Source organism: Chanodichthys erythropterus, chromosome 10 (assembly GCF_024489055.1).
Source record: "Chanodichthys erythropterus isolate Z2021 chromosome 10, ASM2448905v1, whole genome shotgun sequence".
Lineage (NCBI taxonomy): Eukaryota > Metazoa > Chordata > Actinopteri > Cypriniformes > Xenocyprididae > Chanodichthys > Chanodichthys erythropterus.
The window spans coordinates 36,409,627-36,424,399 of NC_090230.1; the positions used below are offsets into that span (position 1 = coordinate 36,409,627).

The 14,773-nt window shown below is 38.4% G+C and overlaps 1 protein-coding gene across 10 annotated transcripts in view; it reads left to right on the forward strand.

Annotated features, from left to right (window-relative positions):
• The window catches only part of aak1b (AP2 associated kinase 1b), a 64,042-nt gene that overhangs the window by 43,299 nt on the left and 5,970 nt on the right, over positions 1–14,773 (forward strand). For 6 of the 10 annotated variants that reach the window (XR_010896178.1, XM_067397585.1, XM_067397586.1 and 3 more), the window contains 7 exons: positions 39–259; positions 1,404–1,484; positions 1,989–2,048; positions 4,958–5,062; positions 5,616–5,717; positions 6,463–6,573; positions 6,894–6,998. Coding sequence is in view for 9 of the 10 variants with exons in the window: in XM_067397585.1 (XP_067253686.1) it covers positions 39–259; positions 1,404–1,484; positions 1,989–2,048; positions 4,958–5,062; positions 5,616–5,717; positions 6,463–6,573; positions 6,894–6,998 (785 nt within the window). In the remaining variant the exon portion in view is untranslated. The remainder of the gene's footprint in view (positions 1–38; positions 260–1,403; positions 1,485–1,988; positions 2,049–4,957; positions 5,063–5,615; positions 5,718–6,462; positions 6,574–6,893; positions 6,999–14,773) is intronic. The other 4 variants (XM_067397582.1, XM_067397581.1, XM_067397580.1 and 1 more) reach the window with 4 other exon arrangements.

Here is a 14,773-nt window from a genome sequence, read left to right on the forward strand (position 1 = left end):
TCGAACCTACTTTTCTTTCATTGTTCGGGCACAATTAGATCAGCCAGCGCCACCCCTTCCAACTCTCCCCAGTCCTCTCAGCAGAGTGTGTACCAGCCTTCCCAGCAAGGCAGCGTTTCTGTTCCCCAAGCTCCTGCCTCAGCCACTAGCCTGACAAGTCCCCCGGACCAGCCCACCTGGAATCCCTTCGGTGATGACAATTTCTCCAAACTCACAGCTGAGGACCTGCTCAATAAAGACTTCACCAAGCTAGCTGATGGTAATTTTGCTTGCACACACACTTTCCAGAATACAGTTATCGATGCATCAGGCTACGTCTACATTCATCCAGTTAAATCCAAAGAAGCTGTCTGTCCACACCAGCTTTTCAAGCGTTTCCAAAGTTTATTGTACCCACTGAAATGTCAAAAAATGCTAAAATCATATTACTGTGTATGCCAAAAATATAAGAAAAACTCACTGAGATGATACCGAGAGTAGTGTTGTCAAAAGTATCAAGTTGATACTGAAAGCGCTGTTGAGTGTATTCGTAAACACCTCTGATTGGCCACTGTGTTCACACACTCATCAGATATGTCTGTGATTGGCTACAATGATCAACAATTCAAAAACATGTTGTACATGGATATCAAAGATGCTCTTCACCGAGCGCTCACACGGATACACACAGGAGCGTTTGAAAGCAGGCGTCCTTTCAAACGCTCCCGCTTTCAAATTCAAACACTTTGATGTGCTTTCAAATGCTCCTGTGCTTTGATCATTGTAGCCAGTGACAGACATATCTGTTGAGCATGTGAACACTATGGCTCAACAGTGCTCAAAGCGTCACATTTTTTACATTTCAGTACCAACTTGGTGTTGAAGTAGGTAACTTTTGACAACAATAACTGAGAGACCAAACATAATGAATTTATTATGGTATTTTTTTGGCACAATCATTTTATTAGCTGACTTACACCACTTACTGGTGCGTCCAGGTCGCACTCAGTTGCCATTCTATGGTCTAAAAAATGCAATTGCCCTTATGTTTTACTGCAGGACAGCAACTGTGAGTACATTTTCTGTTGTCTTTGCAGGAGTGTAATTATGATTGTACAAAGTAGTATTTATCTTAAACAACACTGTGAAAGTAAATAGCACATTCCAGTATAAAAATAGATAAGCGTCACATGACTAAACATGCTTCATCGTTTTCAAATAGCTCCATTTTCACCTCCAGTCCACACTACAACACAAAAACAGTGTTTTCAGATTCATCCTCTTGGGAGAGCGTCTTCAAAAAGTTCAGTTTTTCGCAAGACAAACATCATCTCGGTGTGGACTGAAGGCCAAAACTTAGAGAAAAAGATGAGTTTTCAAATGTATCTGGTTTGGTTTGGCCATATTGTTTTTGCTGTTTGCAGAACCTGTTGAACCTCTGATTGCTGCTACTGAGAGTCTTATTCCTGGGCTGGAGGCTTCAGAACCTGCTCCTCCATCTTCTGGTACGTGTACCATCAGCCCTAATCTGATGTTTCACTCTTAAATATATTTGAATCAGTTGAACTCACATAGGAAATAGAAATCATTGCACATATATTGTAGATGTGCTACATGATTAGTCCTTAATTGTGACATTCTGGCTTCTTGTTCCATACACACGAGAGCTTCAGTCTCTCACTTTATTTCTGTACTATTCCTGGCCTCCTCCTCTATATGTCGGCACATGTTCAGTTCATCTGAGGTAGTCAAACCAGTCCCAGGACTCAGCAGGAGACTCCTATTAAGATGAAACACTCCAGTACAAAGTGTCCTTTGAATCACATCCCTCCTTTTACTTTAGCATCCCTGCTGAGCTGCTTGTCAGTGTCTGTTTGCTTCCTCCATTTACACTGATGCTCAGCATTAATGACTCTGACGCTGTTGACGTGTCAAACTCATGACGCTGTTGATGTCCAGCTTTTCTTGACCACCTTATTTCCATCTTCTGTTTCTCTGCTCTTGTACAGCTGAAAGACCTACTGACATTTTGGGCTTGGAACCAGGAGCTGGTTTGCTAGCTGTGCCAGGTAATGCAGAGGTCCATGCCAGCTGTGCTCACCTTAGCACTCACCAAATACCATTGATTTTGAAATTTTGTGATTCACTATTGTAGACGTCTGCGTCCAGATTTCTTGCTCTGCGGGATTAAGTTTTGAATGAAAGGCGGATTGCGGTCGAGAATGGGCGGTCTGACAATAACAATGACCTCCTGAGATGCTTTGACATCAGCGCATCTGTGCTTGAACTTGAAGTGAACAAAATTTTTGCAGTGGTGGCGTTCAAACAGTCACCAGTTCCCTGTCCTGAGACACCTGGCAAGATATGTTCTTATGTATTAGACATCTGCGGGAATGCACCTTCAGAGAACATTCAGCCTTTGTGATCAGATTTTGGAGTAGAGACCTTCTGAAACGACTGTCAGTCAGCGTCATTCTGTTCTTGCAAAATAAAGCCACAACAAAACAAAATAAAGCCACAACACTACGGAAACAAGCCACAACACAACGAAATCGGGCCACAACACAACGGAAATGCTCCTGACCACTTGGGGGCTCTCAGAGCTCGGTAATATTAGTATTCCTTGCCACCGTTCTATAAAGTCAACAGTCTTACAAAGATATCAATACCATGATTAGTTCTAAGTATGTAAACATTGTATATCGACATGAAATATTAATTAAAAATCAACTACGTGCAAAATAGCTTCATATTTATACTTGTGAATGATTTGACGTGATACAGCGCATGATGAAGGGAACATCCACCAATTCCACCAAGTGGTAAAAACGTATAATTTGTATTTATTACAATGACTTTGTTTAACATTTAAAGACAGACATGTTCAAATTCCAAAGCTTGTTACTTCCTGTTGGTAAGACTGACAAGCTTCGGAATCTGAATATGTCTGTTTTTAAATGTTATAAGTAATTTTAATTTTTAACCACTTGATGGAATTGGAATTGGCGCGTTAAATCATTTACAGGTATAAATATGAAGCTATTTTGCACGTAGGTGATTTTTAATTAATATTTCTAATTTTTTTAATTAATATTAATAACTTATGTTTGCTTTTTTAATTTCGTTGTGTTGTGCACTACTGGGCCACTGTAGTTATCCCTAATCTCTCGCTTTCTTTTAGGGAAATTTTAAATGTGAGATTCTGGAAACAATTTAAATTTGAAGAGTTTGGTTCCAAAACACAATAAACACCATTTAAAAAAAAAAAAAAAAAAATTAACACCAAAATCAGTATTGTATCTGGTCGGTATTGAAAAGTTAATTAATTTTGCGCAAAATGTGTTATCCATCGTGTTATTCTGTCATGTTTTCTGTCAACGCCACTCTCCCTTCTCTGCAGAATGCGATATATCCGCTCAACCCATCACAGTGCACCATTCCACGGACTGTAATCAGTATGTCATGTAAATGAATGTGGCCGACTCCCTGATCAGTGCCCTGACTACTGAACTAGGGAGCTGATTGAGACACCCCTAGTTTTCCTTATCTACTTTGTGCTTTGTGATCAACAAAAACAGAAAAAAAAAATTGACGGCATTGATAAACCTGTGGTTGTTTCTGCGGTGGGGAAGAAATGCAAGTCATCAAATGTAATCATTTATGTGAGGAGAATAATGAGGCAACTCGAGTTGGCAGTGTTGCTTGACTGTTGCTTGTTCCATGACAGCATCAAACTTTGGGCACACTCTCCAAAACCGAATCACTCACAGTTTTTTGTAGCTGTTTTTAATACCAATGTACTCTGTAAATGTGGTTATTTGAATCATGCGGTGGCGTCCGATACTCTTTTATTGGTAATGACAAATGGAGACATAATTTATAACATTAACAAGATGACTCATTGAATTAATTTTGGTAGCGACGACTGAATGTATTTTTAGTCAAATGCCTGTGTATAAGATTAGTATTGACAAAATTCAGAGGCTGTCGTATATGTGGATCAACTTACTTTGTTGTGTATTTTCAATATGAAAAATAACTTTCATATTGATGGATTAATTGCATTTTGAAAAAAAAAATGTCATGAATTTATTACATTTTGGGAAAAAAAATCAGTTTTTACAATAAACCTTTTAAAATCAAAATGTAGATTTGACTTTTTAATGTTTTTATAACCAAAAGATGCTATGTTAAAGTTTAAAACAGAAAATAGTGGTTTTCATCTTGCCACTTTCTTGGAAAGAAATCAACTTTTTTCTCAAATTAATCAAAATGGAGTTTTAGTGTTTTGGAACCAAACTCATTTAGCAGGACCCGTCGGGTCGGGAAGAAAATCACTATATGCGTATAGTGGGTGAACACAGGGTGAATTTTAGGCGGAAGCGGGATGAAAAAAAGTCCCACGCAAACCTACACTATTGTGCTATTGAACAATTTTTATTTAAAAAAATATTAACAAATTAAACCTGACACACAGTCTTTAGTTTTTTTAGTCATTTTTTAAATAAAAGCTCAATAATATATTTAAAAACAAAGAAATTAAAAGCTCTTTTGCATTTACTTAAGGCAAGCCAAATGCCTTTACATTAATACCGTGCAAAAATGGACATTTTAACCAAGAAGTTAATTTGAGCACATGCATGCAAGTATTCAGAAGAAGTCACCTTTCAATTTAGTATCATCCTTACCTCTAATGGTTTGTTTTGAATTTCTGTCAGAAGCTTGGATTAAAGTTATCATTTCATGTGTGACCATGGCCTTGGAACATTGTGTTCTTGACCTGCATTGTGCAATGTATAATTCAGACCCATCAATAATTATTCTGTGGTGTATTTCTGTCTGTGCATGTTACCCTTTTCTAATCATCATTCTGGCTTTCGAACCCTCCATTGTCTTTTCCCTTTCCTCTTAGTTTCTGCATGCCTAAATCTCTGTTTACTTTGGCTAACGCTGGCTGTTTTCACTGGCTGACTTACAGAGAAGCTGATAGAGGGTCTGAAGTCTCCAGATACCTCTCTCATGCTGCCTGATCTGCTGTCCATGGCCGACCCCTTCGGCAGCTCCATGGACGACACAAGAGATGGTAACGGCTCTCTCTGACTGTCTTGCTGTGTGCTTACTCCTTTTACAAAAGTTAAACTAAACACTTTTGTGTTCTCTGAGAAACAGGACATTTTCTGGATTTATCCAGTCCCTGTATTATTTGTGATAGCTTGCAATTTTCTCTTCTTGCCACATCAAATTTTAACTTGTGGGAAAACTTGTATAGGCATTGTGAAATCAACACAAAAGGCTGGAACAACAGTTAGAGCTGTGTGTTATATAATTGCATTGGAAGAAAAAGCTGTGTGATTTATTGCTTAGTGATGGGTCCCAGAAATATTATGTATATCTAAAAGACAAGGGGGCCAAGCACTAAACTCTGAGGTACACCTGTAGTTAGCTGATATGATTGCACACCCCTCCTCTCCAGGATACCTTGAAGAATCTACTCATCATGTTGGGCTCAAAATAGCAAAAGGAAGTTCGTATGATTGTCACTGTGATTTCACAAGGACCAGCAGGAAAATGCATGATTGGTTTGAATGTAAGATACCAGTAATGATTTCTCAAGTGATGATTTCTCTTACTCCCAGTCAAAACAGATGTGTGTTTGGACTCTCTGATTCCTGGCTTGGAGCCCCCTCAGGCTCAGCTGCATCCTGTGGAGGCTGAACCAGTATCATCAGCACTGGCAGGTAAAAATATGCATCAGAGATAGACAGAAGAGCCTCTGCCTAGCATTATAACACCCTGTCAGAGACATCAGTGGTGGAAGAATGTTTTGTTTGTGTGGAGAGAGTGCCCATGGCTATGGCTGATTTCACACAATAAAACCAAAATGAATTGTGCTTTGGAATTTTGTGTAAAGCTTCCCCGTTCAGATTTGGCAACAGGTTCAAGTTGGCCACGCAGGTCCACTGCATTGACCCACAGAAAGCTGCTTGGTTTGAGTGACTTCTGTGTGAGTTGTGCTTCATATATAGCTACACTATTGACAATAGACAATGGACCTTTTTTACCCATAAAACTTTGCTAATTTTGCACCTTAAATTTCATTATATTGAAACTAAGTTGCAAAAAAGGCTCATTTTGAACCTTCACAGCTTGCTGACAGATGTTGAACACATGCATGCATGAATGTCCACATTTGCACACATGCCTGTTTGGTGACCAGATGGGGCAGCTGAAACTGTTTGAATCATCATACTTGAAAATACATCAAAATTCTCATTTCATTCAATTCTGAGGGTCAGCAAAAGAGTAGGAAATGGTTATGAAATACTATATTGAATTTTTAGCATGAAATCCTTGACTGACATTATAAGTGGACCTCCAAAATTATAAAATAACATATGACCCCCTGATATTTTATTTAGTTAGTATCTTTACATGATTTAATGTTTTCATGTTTCACTGGTGCTCCTCTCGACTGCACTACAGACCCTTTGATTGGTGAGGACTCCCTGCTTGGCTGTTCTCTCTCCTCTGGCTCTGCCTCCTGTCTGGATGACTTTGCACCTGTCTCAGGAGGCTCCTCCCAGAACATACCAGGTACAACCAATAATTTTTGTTTTGCTGGCTTTTATAGCTTATATGACTTGGTGATGCGTATATCTTGGGGACAAAACTAAACATTTTATTGGAATGAAAATTAAAAGTAATTATTATTTACATACTATATGGACTTTCTTGGTATTTGTTTGGCTTTGGTAAGAAGGTATCAGCCAAGAACATTAATGTGAAAGTTTCAGGGTTTACATCATGCTAACAGTGCTGTATTTTTCTTACCCATCTGTTTCTCACCCTACCAACTGCCCTCTTAAATCTTTACCCATAAACTGTCATTTGCCCCAACCCTCATCACCTCTTAGCTGCAGACTCCTGTTTGATCTCAGGCTTTGAGCCTCCGAGCACTGAGACAGCCAATGAAGATGAATTTGACCCCATACCAGTTCTGGTCTCCAAAAACTCCCAAGGTAAAGCTTTGAGGAACCAAATCCTTTTCCTGAGAATGAGTGAGCAATTTGCTTCTCACTCTCATTGTAATGAAAGCAAGCAGCTAGTACATATGTGCATATGTGTGAACTGTATATTTTGCATGTTTTTTTATTTTTGGCAGTTGCGAAGATACCGAATTGAGATGTTTTGTTCAAGGCATATGAGCCATTTTGCACTCATATGGCTAGGGATGGGAATTGAAAAGAAATATTCAATATAATAATGGCAAGATACATTTGAATATCTTCAATGTATATTGCCATTTGAACCACCAATCCATAATTTCACAGATTTAAGCCTCATGCACGCATAATAGTGTAACTAGTTCAAAGTTCATTTTGAAATTAATAAATATAAATGCAAGTCAATTGTTTTGTCATGTCATTTTATCCAAAGAGACTTACAGTTGAGGAATACAAGCAATTCATTTTAAGAAGGCAATAAACACGAGTGCCAGTAATACAAAGTTTCAGTCATTGTTCAAGATAGTACAAGATATTATTTGTGATTCATTGTTGACGCAAAAGTAATTTTCTCAAATCATACTACTCTAAGCGCTATACATATATTTATTTTATATATATATATATATATAAAAATATGTATGTATAAAAAATATGGATGTATGTATATACAGTGGGTACGGAAAGTATTCAGACCCTCTTAAATTTTTCACTCTTTGTTATATTGCAGCCATTTGCTAAAATCATTTAAGTTCATTTTTTTTCCTCATTGATGTACAAACAGCACCCCATATTGACAGAAAAACAGAATTGTTGACATTTTTGCAGATTTATTAAAAAAGAATAACTGACATATCATATGGTCCTAAGTATTCAGACCCTTTGCTCAGTATTTAGTAGAAGCACCCCTTTGATCTAATACAGCCATGAGTCTTTTTGGGAAAGATGCAACAAGTTTTTCACACCTGGATTTGGGGATCCTCTGCCATTCCTCCTTGCAGATCCTCTCTAGTTCTGTCAGGTTGGATGGTAAAAGTTGATGGACAGCCATTTTTAGGTCTCTCCAGAGATGCTCAATTGGGTTTAAGTCAGGGCTCTGGCTGGGCCATTCAAGAACAGTCACAGAGTTGTTGTGAAGCCACTCCTTCGTTATTTTAGCTGTGTGCTTAGGGTCATTGTTTTGTTGGAAGGTAAACCTTCGGCCCAGTCTGAGGTCCTGAGCACTCTGGAGAAGGTTTTCGTCCAGGATATCCCTGTACTTGGCCGCATTCATCTTTCCCTCGATTGCAACCAGTCGTCCTGTCCCTGCAGCTGAAAAACACCCCCACAGCATGATGCTGCCACCACCATGCTTCACTGTTGGGACTGTATTGGACAGGTGATGAGCAGTGCCTGGTTTTCTCCACACATACCGCTTAGAATTAAGGCCAAAATGTTCTATCTTGGTCTCATCAGACCAGAGAATCTTATTTCTCACCATCTTGACACACTCCATGCGGGCTTTCATGTGTCTTGCACTGAGGAGAGGCTTCCATCGGGCCACTCTGCCATAAAGCCCTGACTGGTGGAGGGCTGCAGTGATGGTTGACTTTCTACAACTATCTCCTATGTCCCGACTGCATCTCTGGAGCTCAGCCACAGTGATCTTTGGGTTCTTCTTTACCTCTCTCACCAAGGCTCTTCTCCCCTGATAGCTCAGTTTGGAAGGGTTCTGGTCATCCCAAACGTCTTCCATTTAAGGATTATGGAGGCCACTGTGCTCTTAGGAACCTTAAATGCAACAGAAATGTTTTTGTAACCTTGGCCAGATCAGTGCCTTGCCACAATTCTGTCTCTGAGCTCTTCAGGCAGTTCATTTGACCTCATGATTCTCATTTGCTCTGACATGCACTGTGAGCTGTAAGGTCTTATATAGAATGGTGTGTGGCTTTCCTAATCAAGTCCAATCAGTATAATCAAACACAGCTGGACTCAAATGAAGGTGTAGAACCATCTCAAGGATGATCAGAAGAAATGGACAGCACCTGAGTTAAATATATGAGTGTCACAGCAAAGGGTCTGAATACGCTAAAAAATGCTAAAAAATGAACATGATTTTAGCAAATGGCTGCAATATAACAAAGAGTGAAAAATTTAAGGGGGTCTGAATACTTTCCGTACCCACTGTATAAATGTATGTATGTGTTTGTTATTGCATATAACAAGTGAGGACATTGCAAAAGGAATGTTTATTTTTGTTCTTCTTTGTAATATTAATGTTATTCTTTGTATTATTTTGCGGTATCAATGCAGACAATCCAGTTTTATTTTATTATCATGTTTTATTATAGTATTTATTATGTTGAATTTGCTTTTTTATATTTTCAGTTTTTATTCTAATTTAGTCATTCAATCTTACTAGTTTTCGTATTAAATATTTCCGTGTAGCTTTTTAAAATTTTATTTATTTCAGTTGCCAGCCAAGGCAACATGCCTAATTTTCGTTTAAGTTATTTGTATCTAATACTTGTTTCTTTTATTTTAGCTTTTTCAATTACCAAAAATGATTTAATTGTTTTAGTTAACAATAACACTGAGACACAAGCTTATGTTTTTTGTCCTGACTTGTAGATTCAGTAGTGGTGCAGGAAACATTGTGAGGTAGGGGTGTAATGGTACACAAACATGATGGTTCGGCACGTACCTCTGTATTGAAGTCACGGTTCAGTACGGGTTTGGTACAGCAGGGGGGAGAAAACTAAACATAAAATTGTTGCTGCTGCTTTTTTTTTTTCTTCATTAAATAGTGGTTTATTGAACAAATTGTCTCTCTCTCTTTAAATCAATTTTAAAAAAAAATAACATTTTCTTAAAGATAAAAAAAAAAAAAATCTATCTCAGCTAATGCTGTAAACCAGGGCTGTCCAACCCTGAGGGCTACTGTCCTGCAGATTTCAGTTCCAACCCTGCTCCAAACCACATTATTGTTTAACAGATAGAACAATAGATGTTGTGTAAAAGCCACTGGAAGGCAAGCCTGCAACCTTTAGCCAAAAAAGCACTAATGCTAAGTCTCCAGCTGTGGCGGTACGCAGTTTAGAACGGCGGGCACTGATGTCACTGCTATTACACAATAGGTGTTGCGCTTTTTCCAGTGGTAAGAGATACAGACCCTCTCGTCTCCCTGTAATATACAATCTCTGGCCCTGAACACCATGAATAGCTGGTTCAGGTGTGTTTGATTGGGGTTGAAGCTTAAATCTGTAGCCCTCCAGGACCAGGGTTGGACACCCCTGCTGTAAACTATATACAGGGAGCCCTTTTTTGCACATTACTATAATATTAAAGGTTACAATTAACAACAGAGCCCAAACTATTAAATTCAGTTTTTTATTTTTAGATGTAGCAATCAACAATCAAAAAAAAAAAAGTAAATTGCACATAAGGCAGGTTTTGCATTGACTTCTAAATCTAATTATAAAATTATTTTTCAATTATTTTTCTATCCCAATATATTCCAATAATAATGAAATATCATTTACACAGTTATTGTCATATCTTGCTTTCATGACAAATTCAAACATTACTAACAGCTAATGTAAATAAAATGAATATAAGCTAATATAGTGCATATATTTAGTGAAACGCTCCCCTCTAGAGTTCATTTCTCTAGTGAACTTACATGCTGTGGATACTGAATGACTTGCCTGAGGTAAATGTAATGCTACGTGAGATATTATTCTCAAGCTGTTTTATTAATGTCTTTCCACAGTTGAGACACTGGTTGAGAGAGTACATGTAAACATAGCTAAGCATGGAGCATCTTCTACGCTTTTTTCTGCAAACAGTGTGGCTTTGGCACATGGTTTGGGGTTTGATGCGCACATGGTTTGATCGCCTCGTGACAGTCTGTATTCAGACTGCATGCACCCGAACCGCGACGTCTGTACCTGGACGTTTCAGGATGAATATGTATACCGTTACACCCCTACTGTGAGGTGCTACTAAAAATGAACAAATTAACCTTCTATTTCATGTGTTTGTGGGGTCTTTAACTGAGTCAAATATCTAGAATTCATTTATTGAAAAGAAATCCAAGTTCTCGATTCCCAACCCTACGCATGATCTCTCGTAAGCGTCTCTCTTGACTTTTCGTGAACGTTTACTTACCTTTGTGTCTCTCTCTCCCTCTCTCTCTCTTCTGCTGTCCCCTTCCTCGGTCTCTCCTTTTCTCGATTTGGCTGTCCTCCCTTTTCCTCCTCCCCTAACCTTCCTGTCCATCTGGCCTCTTTTAGGAGGTCACTCTCGCAGTAACAGTGGCAGCTCTGAGTCCAGCCTGCCCAACCTGGCCCGTTCCCTGCTGCTGGTGGACCAGCTCATCGACCTCTAGACCGTACAGATAATTCCTGCTGTGCTGAAGATGACACCATCCGCTGTAGTCTTCTGCCTTTAACTATGAATCCCTCCTGCTATCCTTTGTCCCATCCTCCACCTTCTATCATGGTCCATTTCCTTCTTTAATAAGTTCTTCGTCATTCCATTCTTCCTGCTCATCACATCATACGTTTTATGTTCTTTCCCTGTCGCTTTATTCCATCAGTTCTTGTCGTCATCAGCATCATCGCTCTTTTGATTTGACATACTCAGCATTCCTACCCTGCACCATGCCATTTATCTCCCTGATGAGTTTGTTCGACTTTTTTCTTTCGAGTCTAGTGAGACCTTTTTCTACAGGCTCAAAATCCGGTTTTCTCTGGCATCCATATCTGTGCTTCCTTTGGACACGCATACGTGACCGTCACGCATTTCATTTGCCTCACAGTCAAGAGTGCAAGCTTCAAACATCAGATGTTTGCTGAATCCTCCTTCTCTTCAGTCTTTAGCTGTGTATTCAATGGCACTCAGGAAGCTTGTCTCCAGATTAAACACACATGGGTTTTAGACTCATGCAGTTGGTTCCTTCCAGACAGAAATTAAAGTACAAGGGAACCAAATGTTTACAGACAGGAATATTTTTGCTGGATGTTTACAAACCTGCAGGTAGGCAAGCACAGCTTGTAAGAATTTCTTCATCCAGACTGAGCGCATGGTACGAAAAGGTCTTAACACTTCATGTAGAACTGACTAGAAGCTCCTCATTGCCATCATTGGTACCCGTTTTCACCATCTCATGACCTCCAGACCATCATTTCTCTGTTAATTCTTTGTAAATAGCTCTATTGATGTTGTACGTTGGCTCGAAGCAATGTAAATTGTTGTATATCTGCAGTATTCGACTCTCCCGCCCTCAAAAGTGATTCGTTCCTCCTGTGTATAAAGCATCTGGTCCAAATGTCCAGCAATTCCTTCAGAGATCCCCGTCTCACCCCATAGTATACATTGAGAATAATTTAAAAGAAATATTTCATATAAGGTTAAGATTATATGTGAATATGAATAGAGTGTTAGAGAATGAATGTATGAATCGAGTATCCATATATAAATGCAGATATGTGTATATGAAACCTATTTAAGAGGAAACTTTATCTCTTTGTTCTGTGTGTTGAGACGTGTTTGCGAATGTAAAATGTCGGTTTCATCTTCAACGGCCATTGCTATCAAGTCAGTTAAGAAAAGAGGACAATCTTGAAGCATAGTGACACGGTTTGACGCCATTTGCAAGCAAATCGGCTGGATTTGTTTTCGGTTTTCATTGCCTTTTATTCTCAGACATTTATTATCAACAAAAACAAGGTTGTAGTCTCGAGAAAAATCCTCAACGCTGTACGTATACCATTTCCTCCTCCGAACTACCGCCCGATGCCATGCTTTCTTGCACAGTTCTTGTGAATCAGACGCATATCGAAGCATGGCAGCGTTTATGAATTTATGAAGTTAAGACATGTCTGTGGCCAATCTTCATATCAGTACTGTACGTATGTGTGTGCGTGTATGTGTGGACGTGAGGTAAATAAATAGATAGTCTTAGTTGTTGAAAGTGGTGAGGTCGTTTTGTCTTTGACATGGTTTATCTGCTTCGTTTGGACAGCTGGACCCGCAGCAGGCACCTCTGGTTCAAGCACAGGTTCTGCTCATTCACTGAGAGTCATTAGACATTGAAGTACCCGATTGAGAGCAGCGAAAATGCTCGCTGTAATGCTGTATGAAGAGCAGAATCCCAATCAGTGAGAAATGCTGTAAAAATTGAACGTTCTGTTATCATAAAAAAAAAAAAATCAGCTTTTTGACATGGCTGAATCTGTAAATGCCATTGAAATGAGTTTGAGACAGTGGTTGTCATTTCACAAGATGCATAACTGCAGTAGGGCTGGGCGGTCCGATAGCATATATTTGCACGGCTATAAAATAGTAACTACTTTTCCCATGCTTTCAAAATTGACTTATCTGATCAGAAATGTTTCTTGTTGAATATTACTGTTTTAAGTCTTTTTTTCTTGTTTTTCAAAATGTTACGTTTTCCCATTTGACGCTAGATGCGTGTGTATGTATTTACAAAATTGTTAGTATAGATTTGGGTTGGTACAATTTTTTTGGTGGCACTTTACAATATGGTTTCATTTGTAAACTACATTAGTTACCATGAACTAACAATGAACAATACTTCTACAGCATTTATTAATCTCAGTTAATGTTAATTTCTACATATACAAATACATTATTAAAACCAAACGTTGTATATGTTAACATTAGTTAATGCTCTGTGAACATGAGAATTTTTATGTACTAACATTAACAAAGATTAATAAATGCTGGAGATTAATATATATTGCTCATTGTAAGTTCATGTTAACTAATGCATTAACTAATGTTAAAGGGTTAGTTCACCCAAAAATTATGTCATTAATGACACCCTCATGTCGTTCCTAACCCGTAAGACCTCCGTTCATCTTCGGAACACAGTTTAAGATATTTTAGATTTAGTCCGAGAGCTTTCTGTCCCTCCAATGAAAATGTATGTGAGGTAGACTGTCCATGTCCAGAAAGGTAATAAAAACATCATCAAAGTAGTCCATGTGACATCAGTGGGTTAGTTAGAAGTTTTTGAAGCATCGAAAATACATTTTGGTCCAAAAATAACAAAAACTACGACTTTATTCAGCATTGTATACAATGCTATTGTGTACTATTACATTTAAAACAGTAATATGACATATTACAAGTTAAAAATAACTTTTCTATTTGAGTATATTTTAAACTGCAGTTTATTTCTGTTTTGTCATTGTAATATGCTGAGTTGTTGCTCAAAAAAAAAGTATTTTTATGATTGTTGAAAATAGTTGTTCTGCTTAATAAAAGACAATACATACAATAAAATACAATATATACATGCACAACTTTTTGGGATTTCCAACTAATAAATATATTGTTAAATATTATTATATAACACTGAGTTATACCGCCCATCCCTAAAGTGCAGTAATGAAACCAAATAAAAACAACAAACCAATAAGACAAAAAAAATCAGAACTTCAAGCTCATGCTGCCATGAAAGCTTGGGATATTTTAGGAAGCGTTTTGTTTGAGGCATTGGTGAAAAAACGCAAAATAGCACTGCACGTCAGCAATGCTCTTACAGAGGAAAAGAGATGCTGCTGGGGCTCCATTACTGATGTTTGTTGTTGGCAGTGTCGATTATGAGATTTCTATATCCTCGCCTCTCCTCTGTACAGCCGTTCGCAGACTCTCATGTTAACCTATGCAATCCTAATGCTTCATCTTGTAGTTCTCAGTAGAGGTCTTTGCCCCGCGGGTAGTGTTTGACTTGTGTTGTTGTGCAAAAATCAAAGATTCCTTTTATGTGCTGTTTTTGT